This window comes from Pseudorca crassidens, chromosome 3 (genome assembly GCF_039906515.1).
Source record: "Pseudorca crassidens isolate mPseCra1 chromosome 3, mPseCra1.hap1, whole genome shotgun sequence".
Classification (NCBI taxonomy): Eukaryota; Metazoa; Chordata; class Mammalia; order Artiodactyla; family Delphinidae; genus Pseudorca; species Pseudorca crassidens.
The window spans coordinates 148,633,629-148,648,856 of NC_090298.1; the positions used below are offsets into that span (position 1 = coordinate 148,633,629).

At 38.3% G+C, this 15,228-nt stretch overlaps 1 protein-coding gene across 2 annotated transcripts in view; it reads left to right on the forward strand.

Moving 5' to 3' along the window:
- The first annotated feature begins 4 nt into the window (after positions 1 to 4).
- The window catches only part of PANK3 (pantothenate kinase 3), a 21,791-nt gene continuing 6,567 nt past the window's right edge, over positions 5 to 15,228 (forward strand). Inside the window, exons 1-6 of one of the 2 annotated variants that reach the window (XM_067732894.1) lie at positions 5 to 332; positions 5,747 to 6,099; positions 8,727 to 8,980; positions 10,478 to 10,654; positions 11,884 to 12,007; positions 14,151 to 14,276. In XM_067732894.1, the coding sequence (XP_067588995.1) occupies positions 305 to 332; positions 5,747 to 6,099; positions 8,727 to 8,980; positions 10,478 to 10,654; positions 11,884 to 12,007; positions 14,151 to 14,276 (1,062 nt within the window). In that variant the 5' untranslated portion in view covers positions 5 to 304. Of the gene's footprint in view, positions 333 to 383; positions 4,587 to 5,746; positions 6,100 to 8,726; positions 8,981 to 10,477; positions 10,655 to 11,883; positions 12,008 to 14,150; positions 14,277 to 15,228 lie in introns of those variants that run through there. The other variant, XM_067732895.1, reaches the window with a different exon arrangement.

Here is a 15,228-nt window from a genome sequence, read left to right on the forward strand (position 1 = left end):
GCGGCGGCGGCTCGGGGGACCGGGGCCTTTTGTTTGGAGCGGCGGCGGGGGGCCCCGGAGCGGCGAGGCCGGCGGCCTTCCCCTGCTCGCTCGGTCCCGGCCGCCCCTCGCGGGGGTTGGGGGGGCCGCCCCCTGGGCCGGGGCCTAATCTCAGGCGCCCCCGCCCCGCCCTTGGCCCGGCCCGCCCGGCCCGAGGGGAGGAACCGGCCGGGCCTCCCCGCGCGGCCCAGCTACCTCCGGAGTCTCCGCCGCAACCCTCTGCGCGCCGTACCCGAGGCTGCCTCTCGCCCCTCAGGCCGACGCCATGAAGATCAAGGATGCCAAGAAACCCTGTAAGATGGGGGCTTGGGCTCGTCGGGTTGGGAGAGCAAGTTGGGCCACGTCGGGAAGCCCCTTGTGGTGGCCTGCTTCGAAGCCGGTCGCTCCCAGCCGTCGCCCAGCACGGGATGGGGGCGGAGGGACCTTTGCAGCACCCAGTTCGAGGCTCCCTCCCATCCCCCTACGCTCGGTTGACGAACGCTTGCCGCCCCCTAGCCTTTCCTCCTCGAAAGCTGGGAGGTGCAAGGGGGAATTTTTGTTCTGGGGTTTGGCAGGCAAGACCAGAGTTACCAGCTTCCTCTGAAATCAAGTTGAAAATGGGTTGTCACAGATGTCAAGTTGCGCGGGGACATTTACCACTTTTTTTTTTTTAAATTTTTTTAAACTGATTTCTGAGCTTTCTGCTTGTGTCCTTGAAATCCCGGTGGGTTCCTGGGATTTGTCTCTGTTATAATTAGAGCTTTTAAACACGGCGTGTAACCTACCGGTGGGTAAGTGCCGTGACTTGTTTAGAATAACAACTAGTTCATGTTTGTTTTTTTAAAAACAGAGATAAAAAGATCAAAGTCATCCGTATTCCCGCCACTCAGAGCTAACCACTATTAATCTTTTGGTGACTACCCGTAGAGATTTTTCTACGACTATATATAACCTATACTTATAAAAAAAAAAAACTTTCCATACTGAAAGAGAGTAGATCAACTTTTATTTGCTTCCTTTTATTTTTAGCCTTTTTAAAACCTTTTACTCCTGTGAATAGCTTATTTAATCACTCAGCCGTTGTGATTGTCATACTTGAAGTTCATTCTTCCAGAGCGACTAGGAATGCGGGATGCATGCTTCTGTCTTAGAATTGTATTGGTGTTTTGCCATTTTGCAGCGTTGTGTGATCCTCCCAACAGTTCTAGGAAATCTCTTGCTATAGAACGGGAGCACTGATACTGTCTTTTCCCGCCCGTCCGTCCGGTCTTGAAAACCTCCACGGAGAGGCAACATACCAAAGCACTCCAGAAACGGTTAATTGTTATTTAAATGTGAGATAATTTGGTTCTCATTTTACTGCTGAGGAAAACTGAACTTACTGAGCCCCAGAGTAACTTTTACAAGGCTGCATCTTGTACAACTTGTACACCTTGTACACCTTTTACAACTCTGCTAACTGAGGTTCAGGGCCCTAAGTCACCTGACTCATAGTCCTGTGTTCTTTCTTTTGCACCTGTAGGGCGTAGTCTAAATACTTAGAGAAGCACAAACCTTTCTTATCTGGTAGTTTTATCTGCCAGTTAAAACATTTTTTTAAACAATGATTTAAAAAAAAAAACACAATAGCTAAAGAGTTCTCGTTCAGGAGTCTATGAAATACTGATGTGAAGTCTTAAAATGAGAGAGTAATATAGAAATACTACTATTTTACTGTACATTTGCTGAATTAAATGAATCTTGAACAGATGCAGTAATGTAGAACAGTTGGACATCTTCCCTCAACACATAGGTTTTCTCTGCTTGTGTTAGAATTTCCATTTAGTAAAATGAGTTTAACTATGACAAGCTCATATTCTGACCCTTATGTTATTATTTTATTTTTGCCTTGACAGCGATTTGATTACTTAGATTTGGGCAAACTTATAATCAGGTGTGAATACCATCTCTGGCAAAGGTGTTTCATATCTAGTAAAGATGATAATTAAGAGTTTATAAAATAAACTTTAGGTTGAGAAGTAAAAGAACATCTATTTTTTAGAAGTAATTTGTTTATTAATATATTGTGGTACACTGTGAGACCATTAATGTTAAAAGAGTTATGCTGAAAAACCAGTCAGTTAATATGATTTAGAAGTCTGAAATAACATTTCCAGTTTCCTATATGTAAAAGATGACTTTACTGTCTACTCAGCTCTTTATAGTAAAAATAAAGAACATCTTGTTCTTTTGCATGTGGGAAAGAATTTCAACTATGAACTGTCATGGAAATATATATATATATCTGGAAAGTATTATTTCTGATGTTTCAAACCACTCAGTTTAGCTAAAGACACACTTGTTTTTGAGTTCTTGCATAGGGTTTCTTTTTTTATAATCATAAATTTAGTGAGCACTTTGTATGTAAGCACTATCTTTTACATGCATTGCGTCATTTAATCCTTAGAGCAGCACTAGTAACTAAAAACTGTATCTCATACTAGTTAAACAAGTGACTTTGGCTTCACACATTTTCTTACAGTTACTCACCCAAGTGTTAGAAAACATTGCTTTTTGATACATCACTAGTATATACCAGCCTGTAAACCAAATGCCTGTATTTAACCAGAAAATAAGAAAAGGAATTGGTTTCACCCTCTAAATTGTATAACTAAAAGATGAGCATTTGAAATTATGTGTTAATTCAACTCCAGGAGAAGAATGAAGTCAAACAATCTAATGAAAAATTTTTTTCTAGAACCCAAACAGTGGCAATGTTTGCATTACCTTTACTTGTGTTTTTCACGCTACTTAAATAATAGTAAAAATCTAAGCAGTGGTGTTCCTCTGTACCTCAACTGACGTGATTTTTTAAGGTAAGGGTCAGCCTCTGTTTTGCTTACCTGTAGAGCATGTAACATGATTAATAGAGTGGTAATAAAAGATTTTTTTAATATACATATATATATTTATTCATTTGGTGCAGTGTAGGTTTGGGTGTCTGCTTTGCTAACCCAAGCAGTAAGGTATGTGAAGTTTTTGTCAAGACCAGAGAGAGGTATGTAGCATATGTGTGCCGTTTGCTTCTATATAACTGTTTGTAAATTGAGTCATTACTTAAGAATGATCACTTCCAGTGGATAGTAAGGTGCAGTTGGAGGTGATAGTTTCTAATATTCTCTTAGATGTAACTAATTTACCAAAGGGGGGAAAAGTCTTCTGAAGCTCTTCTGAGGAATTATAATACTGAAGGTGTGAGTATGGTTTATTTTCTTACTCTGTTTTAAAACAACATTTTTATTCGGAATGATTATTGGGAAGAGTGAACTGTCTTTTATTCGGGAACTTGAACAGTATCTGGAATTGACCATTGCACGTGCTCATTTTAGAATTCTGTTCCTTAAAATAATCCACCAATGCTTCTGAACATTTTCAGCATTTGGTTTCTCTTTCTGCTCCAGAACAATTAAATTCTAGTTTGGCATAGGATCCCTTTGGGCTAAAATCTGCATGGGGCCAATAGCAATTAAATAGCTCCTTAAAGCTTCTCCGCTGCCTCTTACCAACACTTAACAAGACACCAAACTTTTATAATGCAGTTTGTTAGAAATTAGCAGTCTGCCCTTGTGGCTAAAGAGGTGATCAGGCATGTGGGTTTCTCCTTTTGCATACCTAATCTACCTGGTAGGAAAGATAATTTCTTGGTAGCACTCTGCTTATGCTGGTTCTGGATATTTTTGTTACTTATGGGGAACTAATGGCAGTTCTCTTAGGCTCGGGTGAGAAATAGAATAGGAGCTACTATTTTTTTGGAAGGCCACGTAAACATCATGAGAGATTCTAGGAAACGCTCAAAAGTCTGTAGAAGGTAATGTTTATTTGCCATCATCAAAGTACTTATTTATATTTATGGAAGGTATGTTTTGTTCTTTAAATGTATTTTTGGTTCATTTTTTTCACCTCGACAGTGGAGAGTTTTATTCTCGAGAGAATGAGAAATGTTTAGGCTGTATGCAAGAAGTAGGATGCTTACGCACTGGTGACCTACTTTTAACCTGTCCCTTGGCCAGAAGCAGCAAAGCTACAGATTTAGATATTTGCCTGATTTCTTTGGAAAGTGGTATTTTTCTTACCTCATGGAAGTATTAGTGGGCCTCTGGTTGTCCTTAATAACTTTGTACTTTCATCACAAATCAATAAAGTTTGAGTTTTGTGCCCCCTCCCCTTCTCATTTTAGTTAGTGACAAAATAACAAGCATAAGTATTTGCTTTAATGCACTGGAAATTAGATCACTTGCTACATCAAAGGAGTGGATCGTAATTAAGAATACGTGTCTTCTGTGTTCTTGTTGCCTCCCCCATACTTTTTGAATGGTGATTATTTCTCTGGCATAAGGAAATGAATTCCAGAACTCTGCTGAGTTGAAAGGATCTCTATGCAAAAGAAGGGACCTATAATGTTCTAGTTTGGATATTAAGGTAACCAAGACGTTCATGGTCTGCAATATAGCATCTCCAGTTACTCTTCCTTTAAGAGCAGATACCCCTAAGAGAACAGACATAGACGTATCTAACAGGCTGGATGTGAGGTGAGTCTTGAATGGCCTCTCCTTTATTTTAAAAGTGTGTTACTGGGAATTCCCTTGCAGCCCCCGCTTTCACTCCCAGGGCGCAGGGCGCTAGTTCAGGGAACTAAGATCCCACAAGCCATGGGGCGTGGCCAAAAAATATATATATCAATAAAAGTGTTTTACTTATTTAAGCTGGCCTCCATTGCTAGCTGCCCAACAAAATTGAGAAAATTTAGTTTCTTCAGCATCTTAGTTGTTTATACAAATCTATAGGTGACAAAAGCATTGTGCCTGTATAGAGAAATGTACCGAATCTTTTCTCGTTGAATCGTATGTTTCCGGTTTCTAATGGTACACACATATCAAATAAGTAAAATATCAATATATAAGAAACAAAGGGAACTAAATTTCCTTGACAACTTATACATAATAAACTGTTAAATACACGTTGTTAGGCATTTTGTAATCTATGTATCTTAAGTATTATTTTTGAGTCTCTATCATAATGATTAAGATCCCAGAGAATAGAAACAGACCTTAAGGAAACTAAGATTTGAGAGGTTAATGGCTTTTCCTATGTCATATAGCCCAGTTAGTGAGAGAGCACCAAGTCCCAAACCCAGATGATGCTACCTCCCCAAATGTGCCTGTTTCCAAGTAGATTTACTTTCAGCGTTATCAACAGCTAATTTTATTAACCAGATGCACTAAAGAAGCCTAGTAAGTTTAATGAGCAAAGAAAAAAAGTTCTTTTTAAGGAGGTACTTTTCCCTTGGGTTACTTGAAGTGATTATAGGCCAATTTTATTACATTAAAATCGTAGAAACATTTTCAAGCCGTAGGTGATGACCTATTATTAAAACCAAATTGGTCCAAATTTTTCCTAATCTCCTGGGGCACATGATAACTATGTAATAAATGAAAAGGAATGCCTACCAGACCAGGAATTAAAAGGCCCTGGTCCAGCCGCAGGCATGCTGAGTTATGGGTTTTGAGAAAATACACAGAATAACATTTTGAAGGGAAAAGGGTGAGTTTCACATAGATTTGTCTTACCTCAAAAGTATTATTGACTGAATGCATGATTCAGGGTAAATGAAGCTTGTGGCTAATTAACTAGGTCCTAATTTGCATTTCTAAAATCAGGATATATATTTTTATTTATTTTTTATCCATAGCTTTCCCATGGTTTGGCATGGACATCGGGGGAACTCTGGTAAAGCTCTCATATTTTGAACCTATCGATATCACAGCAGAGGAAGAACAAGAAGAAGTTGAGAGCTTAAAAAGTATCCGGAAATATCTGACTTCTAACGTAGCCTATGGATCCACTGGTATTCGGGATGTACACCTTGAACTGAAAGATTTAACGCTTTTTGGCCGGAGAGGGAACTTGCACTTTATCAGATTTCCAACCCAGGACCTGCCTACTTTTATCCAAATGGGAAGAGATAAAAACTTCTCAACATTACACACGGTGCTATGTGCTACAGGAGGTGGTGCTTACAAGTTTGAAAAAGATTTTCGCACAGTAGGTATTTCGCTCACAGGCAAAAATCGGTACCCATTCTCTTCAGTTTTTAAAGTATGAGGCTCGTTTTCTGTCTGATACGTTCCTTAGACTAGTTCCCCCTGCTGATACAGGGGAAGTATGTATTCATGACTTACTTTTGATTGGAGCATTTAAACACCTTTATACAATGAGTAAAAACTAGCCAGAGTTGGGCCTGTCGTACATAATATGGAGTAAAACCTGCTAAGTTTAGGAACTGCTACAAAGCTACAGTAAAAGCAGACTTCAGTGAATTTGGCAGTGTGCAAAGCCAGATATAAATGGGGCTTGAAATATTTTCACTATTATTATCCTGTGTTTGCTTGTTTTTTTGAGTATTATCCAGTCATCTCTCCTAAGGCCACCATCTTCCCAAACCCTAACTGAAACCTGTATCTTTTGATTAATAGACACCTGAATGAAAGTCCCTATTAGCCCTTTTTTCTTGGATTTTATACCATTGACCCTACCATGTTTCTGTCTTGAAGGGGGTCATTTGGATATGGCAGGCGGATTATGTAAGCGTCGATTTCTGTGCTAGTAGGGGTTTGCCAAGTGTCCAGTCCTTCCCATTAGAATAAAGATTTAAAAGTTTAGGGCTTCCCTGGTGGCGCAGTGGTTGGGAGTCCGCCTGCTGATGCAGGGGACCCGGGTTCGTGCCCCGGTCCGGGGCGATCCCACATGCCGCAGAGCGGCTAGGCCCGTGAGCCATGGCCGCTGAGCCTGCGCGTCCGGAGCCTGTGCTCCGCAACAGGAGAGGCCACAACAGTGAGAGGCCTGCAAACCGCAAAAAAAAAAAAAAAAAAAGTTTATACTTGGATTTACTAAAATTTGTTTTTCTTGAAAATATGCATGTGGACCATTTCGTTTCTCAGATTCACATAAGAAAATCTAGAACATAAGCGATCACTTATATGGCTCACGGAAGTGAATACCTTGTAATTTGGGGTAGTTTTTATTAAAAATTTTTATGATGAGTAATACTGATTTGTATTCAGTTTATTGAGTAATCTGACCATAAATTCGAATCCAGTTTTTTTGGATGCGTGATATTTAGTGTTTGCCAAAAGCAGTGTCCTTGAAGCCAGCTCTCACCTGGCCATTGTTTGGAGACCCTGGTATTCAAATTACGGAGTTCTAAGTTTTTTTTAAGAAGTATTGATATTTTCTAGTGACGAAGTTTTATAATATTTGTTTTTGTTGGAGCTCAATCATTTATTAAGCTAATATTTGAACACTTAGTTTGTGTTAGGTATTGTGCTAGGCACTGAGAAGTCAGCTAGGAATAAGACACAGACTTCGCTCTCAAAGAGTGCAGTATCCTAGACCACACATTTAAGTGAACTATAAGTTCAGTGCATTATAATTAAGAAGTACAATGCATTATAATTAATACTATTGCTATGAAAAGAGATGCCATGGGAACACAAGGGGGAGTGATACCTAATAAGTCCTTAGAGAATTGAAAAGCTTATCTAAGCTGAGATCTTTTATAGTAAATATTTTATAATATACTCTTTACTAACCTGAAATGAATTTAATAATTTCATATTAGTACCCAAACTATAATATAAAGACAGGAAGTTAAGGTATTTATATATTAGTAGGTAGATTCTCTGGTATGATCACACAAGAGGGCATAATGAAGTAGTCAGATTTAGATGCTTGTATGTACATAGATTGAACTTAATTTCTAAAGCCACAAATGCTAAGATTGATAAGGTATGTTTTATTGGAGAATCAAATACCATAAGTGGTATTGCTGTTGTGACATAACTTTCGAAGATGCTAAACAACACAAGGTAAAGTTCCAAACAGTAAAAAGTACACTTCCTCACTTTATGTGGTGGTTGCGTTCCTAGCAAATTTAGTATGTATTAAAACCACGTAAAGAATACCTTGTGTCGGGCTTCCCTGGTGGCGCAGTGGTTGAGAGTCCGCCTGCCGATGCAGGGGACACGGGTTCGTGCCCCGGTCCGGGAAGATCCCACATGTCACAGAGCGGCTGGGCCCGTGAGCCATGGCCACTGAGCCTGCACGTCCCAAGCCTGTGCTCTGCAATGGGAGAGGCCACAACAGGGAGAGGCCCGCATACCGCAAAAAAAAAAAAAAAAAAAGAATACCTTGTGTCTATACACATATAGATAAAATACTTCCTGTTTACATAGGCTCAGATAATTATAAATGAATTTTCCTACTGCTGCCTACAGAAATGTCTGTTGTAATGTTCAAAGGTAATACAGGGAAGGGTTAACTCTTTTTTTTTCACAACTGCCCCACCCATTGCAGATGTCTGGCACCCCAAGTCCCTGCCCAGTAAATGTTAGTTTGATTCTCTCCTCCTCCCCATCTTTGTGAAAACTAAAAAGTCCACACAGATTTCCAAAACACCTCTAGAAGTAATACCACCACCACTGAGAACCACAGGACTAAATGAAGTCCCTAAGAGATTTTGACACAAAAGAAAACAAGTGAAAACGTGTGGGTTGTAAATGATTTTGAAGTTTTGTAAAGTACATGGAAATTATATGGTATAGTCGAGTCAAGTATTTTGAATGCGTTCCTTTGTTCACTTTATAAAACTCGCTTTGGTGTTTTTTTTACAGATTGGAAACCTCCACCTGCACAAACTGGATGAACTTGACTGCCTTGTAAAGGGCTTGCTGTATATAGATTCTGTCAGTTTCAATGGACAAGCAGAGTGCTATTATTTTGCTAATGCCTCAGAACCTGAGAGATGCCAAAAGATGCCTTTCAACCTGGATGATCCCTATCCACTTCTGGTAGTAAACATTGGTTCAGGAGTCAGTATTTTAGCAGTCCATTCCAAAGACAACTATAAACGAGTAACTGGGACAAGGTAGTAACCTTTTTGTTCTTAAGGCAGCATGCATATTGTTTTCTACACAGAAATTGTGAAATCTAATGTGTATTGTGCAACAGCTAAAAATGTAGATGTGTAAGTATAAGTTAAAGTGTTGCAGATAATACTTTTTTATAAGGCATGTGTGTAGACTCAAACTAAAATCATTAAATGTTTATATTTGGTTAGCATCATTTGGCATCAAAATTTCCATAATGAAAAGAGTGAATTTTTAGCTGGAATGATTCCAATAACATTTTAATTTTCCAAAGCATTTTTCTCATTTTTATATAGATATATTTAAGCCTAAAGCTTGAAACATTCTTATTTGATTCACATTTAAGTGGAGTATTTGGCAACATTGTAATTAATTCATATAGGATGAATTTAACATGAACTCTTTTCTTTAATACCTGGAATATGAATGTGAAATGAGATTTAAAATTTTTCCTTATGATTCCAATATGTCCTTTATCACCTTTTAAGGAAGCTGGAGGCTTCTGTTTACTTAATTGAGGAAGAAAGATTTTAGGATGCTTTAAATTAGATTGATTTGTGAAAAAAACGCTGGCCATGCTCTGCAGCATATGGGATCTTAGTTCCCAAACCAGGGATCAAACCTGTGCTCCCTGTGTTGGGAGCACAGACTCTTAACCATTGGACTGCCAGGGAAGTCCTGAAAAAAACTCATTTTAATTTTAATGTAATACTCCTATTTTAATAATACTTAAATTTAATTAGTATTTTATTTCTGTGGTGGCTGAAAAGTCTACCTCCGTTGAAACTCTCTATGCCAAAGAATTACAGGGAAGTACTGCCTACTTCAATCAATTCAAAAAGACAAATTCAGTCTATTAACTAAATTCCAACAGTGATTCAGGAATATAACCTGTTAGAAATTTAGGTGAGACTAGGGAGCAAAGGTTTTGATTTTAGGGGCTAGAGTGGCATAATTTCATTTTGTGAGCATATCCAAAAGAATAATAGAACCAAGTTAACTTCTGTCTTTAACATGATGACCAGCCTGACATAAATGTCCTCACTGTATTCATATCGGAGTCATGTAAATGTTAATGTATCACGTTGGGTTGATTTCAGCCTTATCAGGCTAAGTAAATAGGCCTTTCACAAAATTATTTCCTGGAAACCATTTAGAATTACAATTTTTCTCCTTTTAATTTGTACAGTATTAACTTTTAGCACTCCTTTTTCATGCACACAAAAACATTTATTTTTAGCAATTACAAAGTGTAAGGTATCAGGTGAAGATACTAGAAGATATAAAAGGTCTTCTGTGTCTGTTGTTTACACGACGACATTTTTTTCCTTTGGTTTATTCTTTGATCTGACAAATTTGGTTTTGCTATGTGTTTTTCTTAGGTTTAGCAATATCTATCCATGTGTTCATTGAATAAATGAGTGCTCCATCCTTTTACTTTGGAGAAAGAATACAGTGTGTAAATGCAACTTACCAAGTTTCTTTATTTTCTTTAGCCTTGGAGGGGGTACCTTTCTTGGTTTATGTAGTTTATTGACTGGCTGTGAAAGTTTTGAAGAGGCTCTTGAAATGGCATCCAAAGGTGACAGCACCCAAGCTGACAAGCTGGTCCGTGATATTTACGGAGGAGATTATGAAAGATTTGGTCTGCCTGGTTGGGCTGTAGCATCTAGGTAAGTTTAACATTTACATTGTAATTAAAGTTGCTTATTTAGGTTTTTGGTTTTTTGGTTTTTTTTCCTTGCGGTACGTGGGCCTCTCACTGTTGTGGCCTCTCCTGTTTTGGAGCACAGGCTCCGGACGCGCAGGCTCAGCGGCCATGGCTCACGGGCCTAGCCGCTCTGCAGCATGTGGGATGTTCCCGGACTGGGGCACGAACCCGTGTCCCCTGCATCGGCAGGCGGACTCTCAACCACTGCGCCACCAGGGAAGCCCGCGTATTTAGTTTTTAGAAAGCAGTGTATCAGGAAGTTGTAAGGGGCTTCCTCTTACCCAGTTTAGTTCTAAGTTTTGAACATTGATGTCGTTTTAAAATTAAATATACATCAAGAAGTCTCCCCTGAATGCACTATAGGAAACTGTTTTTATTAGTTCTTGAGTATCCTTCCAGTGTTTCTCTATACAAATACAAATAAATATCCTTATCCTCCCCTTACAGAAGGTAACTTTTAGAAGGTAACATTTATATACCATTATATAGTATGCCGTATACAGTCGGGTCTCCTTATCCATGGTTCCTCATCTACAGAGTCAACCATCCTCGGATCGAAAATATTTGGAAAAATAATTCCAGAAAGTTGCAAAAAGCAAAACTTGAATTTGCTGCACACAGGCAACTATTTACATAGTATTTACATTGTATTAAGTGTTATTAAGTAATCTGGAGATGCTTTAAAGTATATACCTAGGTTATATGCAAATACTACATCATTTTATACAAGGGACCTGAGCATCTAGAGATTTTGGTGTCCAAGGAAGGTCCTGGAACCAATCCCCCATGGATAAGAGGGAGGACTGTATAGTCTACAACAGCAGTATATCCTAGTCTGTTTGCCTGCCCCCCCCCTTTTTCCCCTCTTCCTTCCCTCATCCTTTCCCTCCCTACCCTCTGTCTTCCTCTTTTTCCTTCCTTTCCTCCCTCTCTCCCTCCTTCCTTTCTCCCCCCACCTTTTTTTTTATTAACAGCTTCATGGTATTTCATTGTATGAATGTATCATAGTTTGATAGATGTTTGGGTGTTCCCAGTATTTTCCTACGTGCAGTTCATTGGGTCAGTAAGTAACCTTGTACATGTATACCTTATTTTATACATGTGTAGATTTATCTGTAGGCTGTATTCTCAAAATGTATGAAATGTTGTTTGTTATCAGCAGATTTGATTTTGTTTTTCATTTCTCTGCAGTTTTGGGAATATGATTTATAAGGAGAAGCGAGAATCTGTTAGTAAAGAAGATCTAGCAAGAGCTACATTAGTTACTATCACCAATAACATTGGTTCTGTGGCACGAATGTGTGCTGTTAATGAGGTAAAAAAAATTGTTTAATTATATGAAAAATGTGAGTTGGAGTTTTATGTACGTGTAGCAGGCTTCTTCGTATTCCTTAAGGAGGCCTCATAGGATCGAGATCTCTTAATCCATTAAATCCCAAGATTCATTAATATATATGTTACCTATCCAATTGTGATACTACCTTTAAAGAAAGTAGCAGATAATTCAAACCGGAAATAGGACAAAGAGATAATTTACATTTCATATTTATCCAGAAACCTTTTCAGAAATATACAACCTAAATATCTTTAAGTTGTGAAACAAAAATTCTATCTAAACAATAAGACGTTTTGAGGTAACTTACTATTGAAAGTGGGTGGGTACTTTTTTCCTGCTAGTGTTACCTTTGATTAGTGAAGTACTTGGAAGTTTTCTTACTGCCCTCGGCTTCTTTACAGTGCTGCCTTGTTGCATATGGATCAAGCAGCATTGTACAGGGCTATGAAGGCACTGAGACCGTTCTTCACATGAAATTTGAATGATGTATACTTACAAAAAGCATGTACTGCTAGATTTACCTCATAATTGGGTTATTTTTATTTGAAGAAGACTGTATATACAGTTTTGCCTTTGTGTAATAGAGGTATTTGCCCATTTAATTTTTATAAATATCAAATACTTTATAAATGTGTTGGGAATTTTACTTTTTAAAGGAATTCTTCATTTGTTCACTCATTCGTTTATTCATTGAGTAAATATTTAGAGTACCATGTGCCAGGTATTGTTCTGAGCACTTGAGATAAATTAGTGAAGAAAACAAAGATCCCTGACTTTGTGGAGCTTACAGCCATTCTAGTGTTGTAGTAAACAAGTAAATTATTCCGTATTAGGTGATAAATGCTATTTTTAAAAAGGAGAAAATTAAACAAGATAAAGAGAATTGAGAGTAGACCAGAGAGTGGCAGAGGACAAATTACTGAGTAACTGGGTGTAGTTAAAGGAAGGCTTTGTTGAAAATGTAACTCTTAGGCAAAGATTTGATGGAGGTGAGAGAATCATGGGTGCAGATATTTGGGGAAAGGGAGGCTCCAGAAGAGAGAACAACTGTGCAAAGACTCGAATTAATCCTCTGAATTACTCTAAATTCAAAATTAGAATACTGTCTTTTAAGTTTCTTAATAACAGTGTAGTAAGTTAGTTGAGGGAGCCACTAGCAGGCATTTTAACCTAGGTTTGGGAAATATATCACTTTGAGGGGGCAGACAGTAATCTGGGATCTTTTTTGTTACCCCTGTAGGTCCAGATTTTCACTGGCCAATTGACTTAACAGTAATTAAGGCCATAATTTACGCTATTCAAACTCAGTGTGCAAAAATGTACACTCAGAAGTACTTACATTGTTGTGAGAGTAGAAATAGGTTTTTTGGAGATTCAAAACAAATATTAGTTCCTCCATCTGGAAGCCCTAGGGGTTGGGTGGGCATGCCAGTATCGCAGTCAGTTTTGCTCTCCAGTGCTATAGATAAAGTCCACGGTTTCTGTGTCATTACTGAGCATAAACTGCAAAATGCTGACCAAGTTTACAGCTTGTTTTTAATCCTAAACACGTTTAAAATACTTTTCCTTGGTTTGTCTCCTTTTATCTCGTCAGTGACATTTCTCCAAATTACTTTCTTTGCTAAATGTATTACTTATTGGCCATTTTCAAAAATAAGTCTATCTATAATCATTAAACTAGGGTCTTTCCAGAACTTTTCTTTTTAAATTAGACGTTATTTTTTAGGGCAGTTGTAGGTTCACAGCAAAATTGAGTGGAAGGTACAGAGTTCACTGACCCCCTAGACGCACAGCCTCCCCTACTGTCAATATCCAGCACCAGTTTGGTACATTTGTTAAAATCGATGAGCCTATATTGACACATCATCACTCAGAGTCCATAGTTTACATTTGGGGTCACTCTTAGTGTACATTCTATGGGTTTTGACAAGTGTAGTGACATGTCCTAAACTAATTTTTAAATATTCAGGATTATGAAGGCATATACCAGGAATGCAGTAGGCACTAAAAAAAGGTAGTAGTTGTTTATATTTGTAAGTAGAGATCTTATAAACTGTATTGTATTGTAAAATCTACTTGATAATTCTTTTTTCAAGTCATTTTCTTTGTTCTTTTCTTTTAGAAAATAAACAGAGTTGTCTTTGTTGGAAACTTTTTACGTGTCAATACTCTCTCGATGAAACTTTTGGCATATGCACTGGATTACTGGTCAAAAGGTCAACTGAAAGCATTGTTTCTAGAGCATGAGGTATGATATGAAAATAAAGTTTTGTGAATTTTAATAGCATGCTTTTAAATGCAGTTTCATATATTGTTCCTTGCCGGGTACTTTATAAGTGAAGTATAAAACTGCGATTTACGTAAATAGTACATTGATTCCCTCACTTCAGTTTGAGTTAGGGGGTGGGCATTTTTGTAACCTGGCAGACATCCCATTACGATGAGAATCTCACAGTTCTGAAAAAGAGAGAGCAGTATCAGGTCTGTGAGCTCATTAAATACTGGGGCTGCTTGTGTACTTAGTGGGTTTGTTTTGTTAAATTGTTTTCTTTTGTTTGTTTTGTTTTTTATTGTTGTTTTTTGGCCGTGCCTCATGTGGGATATTAGTAGTAGCTCCCCAACCAGGGGTTGAACCCGGGCCCTTGTCAGTGAGAGCACAGAGTCCTAACCACTGGACCGCCGGGGAATTCCCTCTTTCTTTTTTTGTCCTCCCCTGAGAGGACAAATGTTAAATATGAACAGTAAAAATATATATGATTTAGCAATGAAAATCTCCTTAATCCTCCCACCACAGCCTCACCCCCACCTCCAGTGGTAACCACTGTTAACATTTCGGAGTTTATTCTTTGAGATTTTTTTTTCCTATTCGATCACAATATCCAGTTAAATTCTGATTGGAGCAAGTATCAGTTCACAAAATGTTTTGGATTAAGTAAACTTACCTTGAATTATTTGTGGTCAAGTGAATATTTTATTAAGCATTTTAATAATACAGATTCTGAGTATTTGTTCTGCTCTTATGAGCTTCCATGTGTCATTGTCACTGCTCTCGCTGTAGAGGTCAGAATGTGTACTCTTGTGCAGCTCCACCTGGCGTGTCCTCTGCTGTGGGAATGGCAGGCAGAGCCAAAGGAATTTTCTTCAGGAAAGGGGAGGGGAGCCAGAATTGCAACAATAGTCCTAGAAGCTTTAGAGTCTAA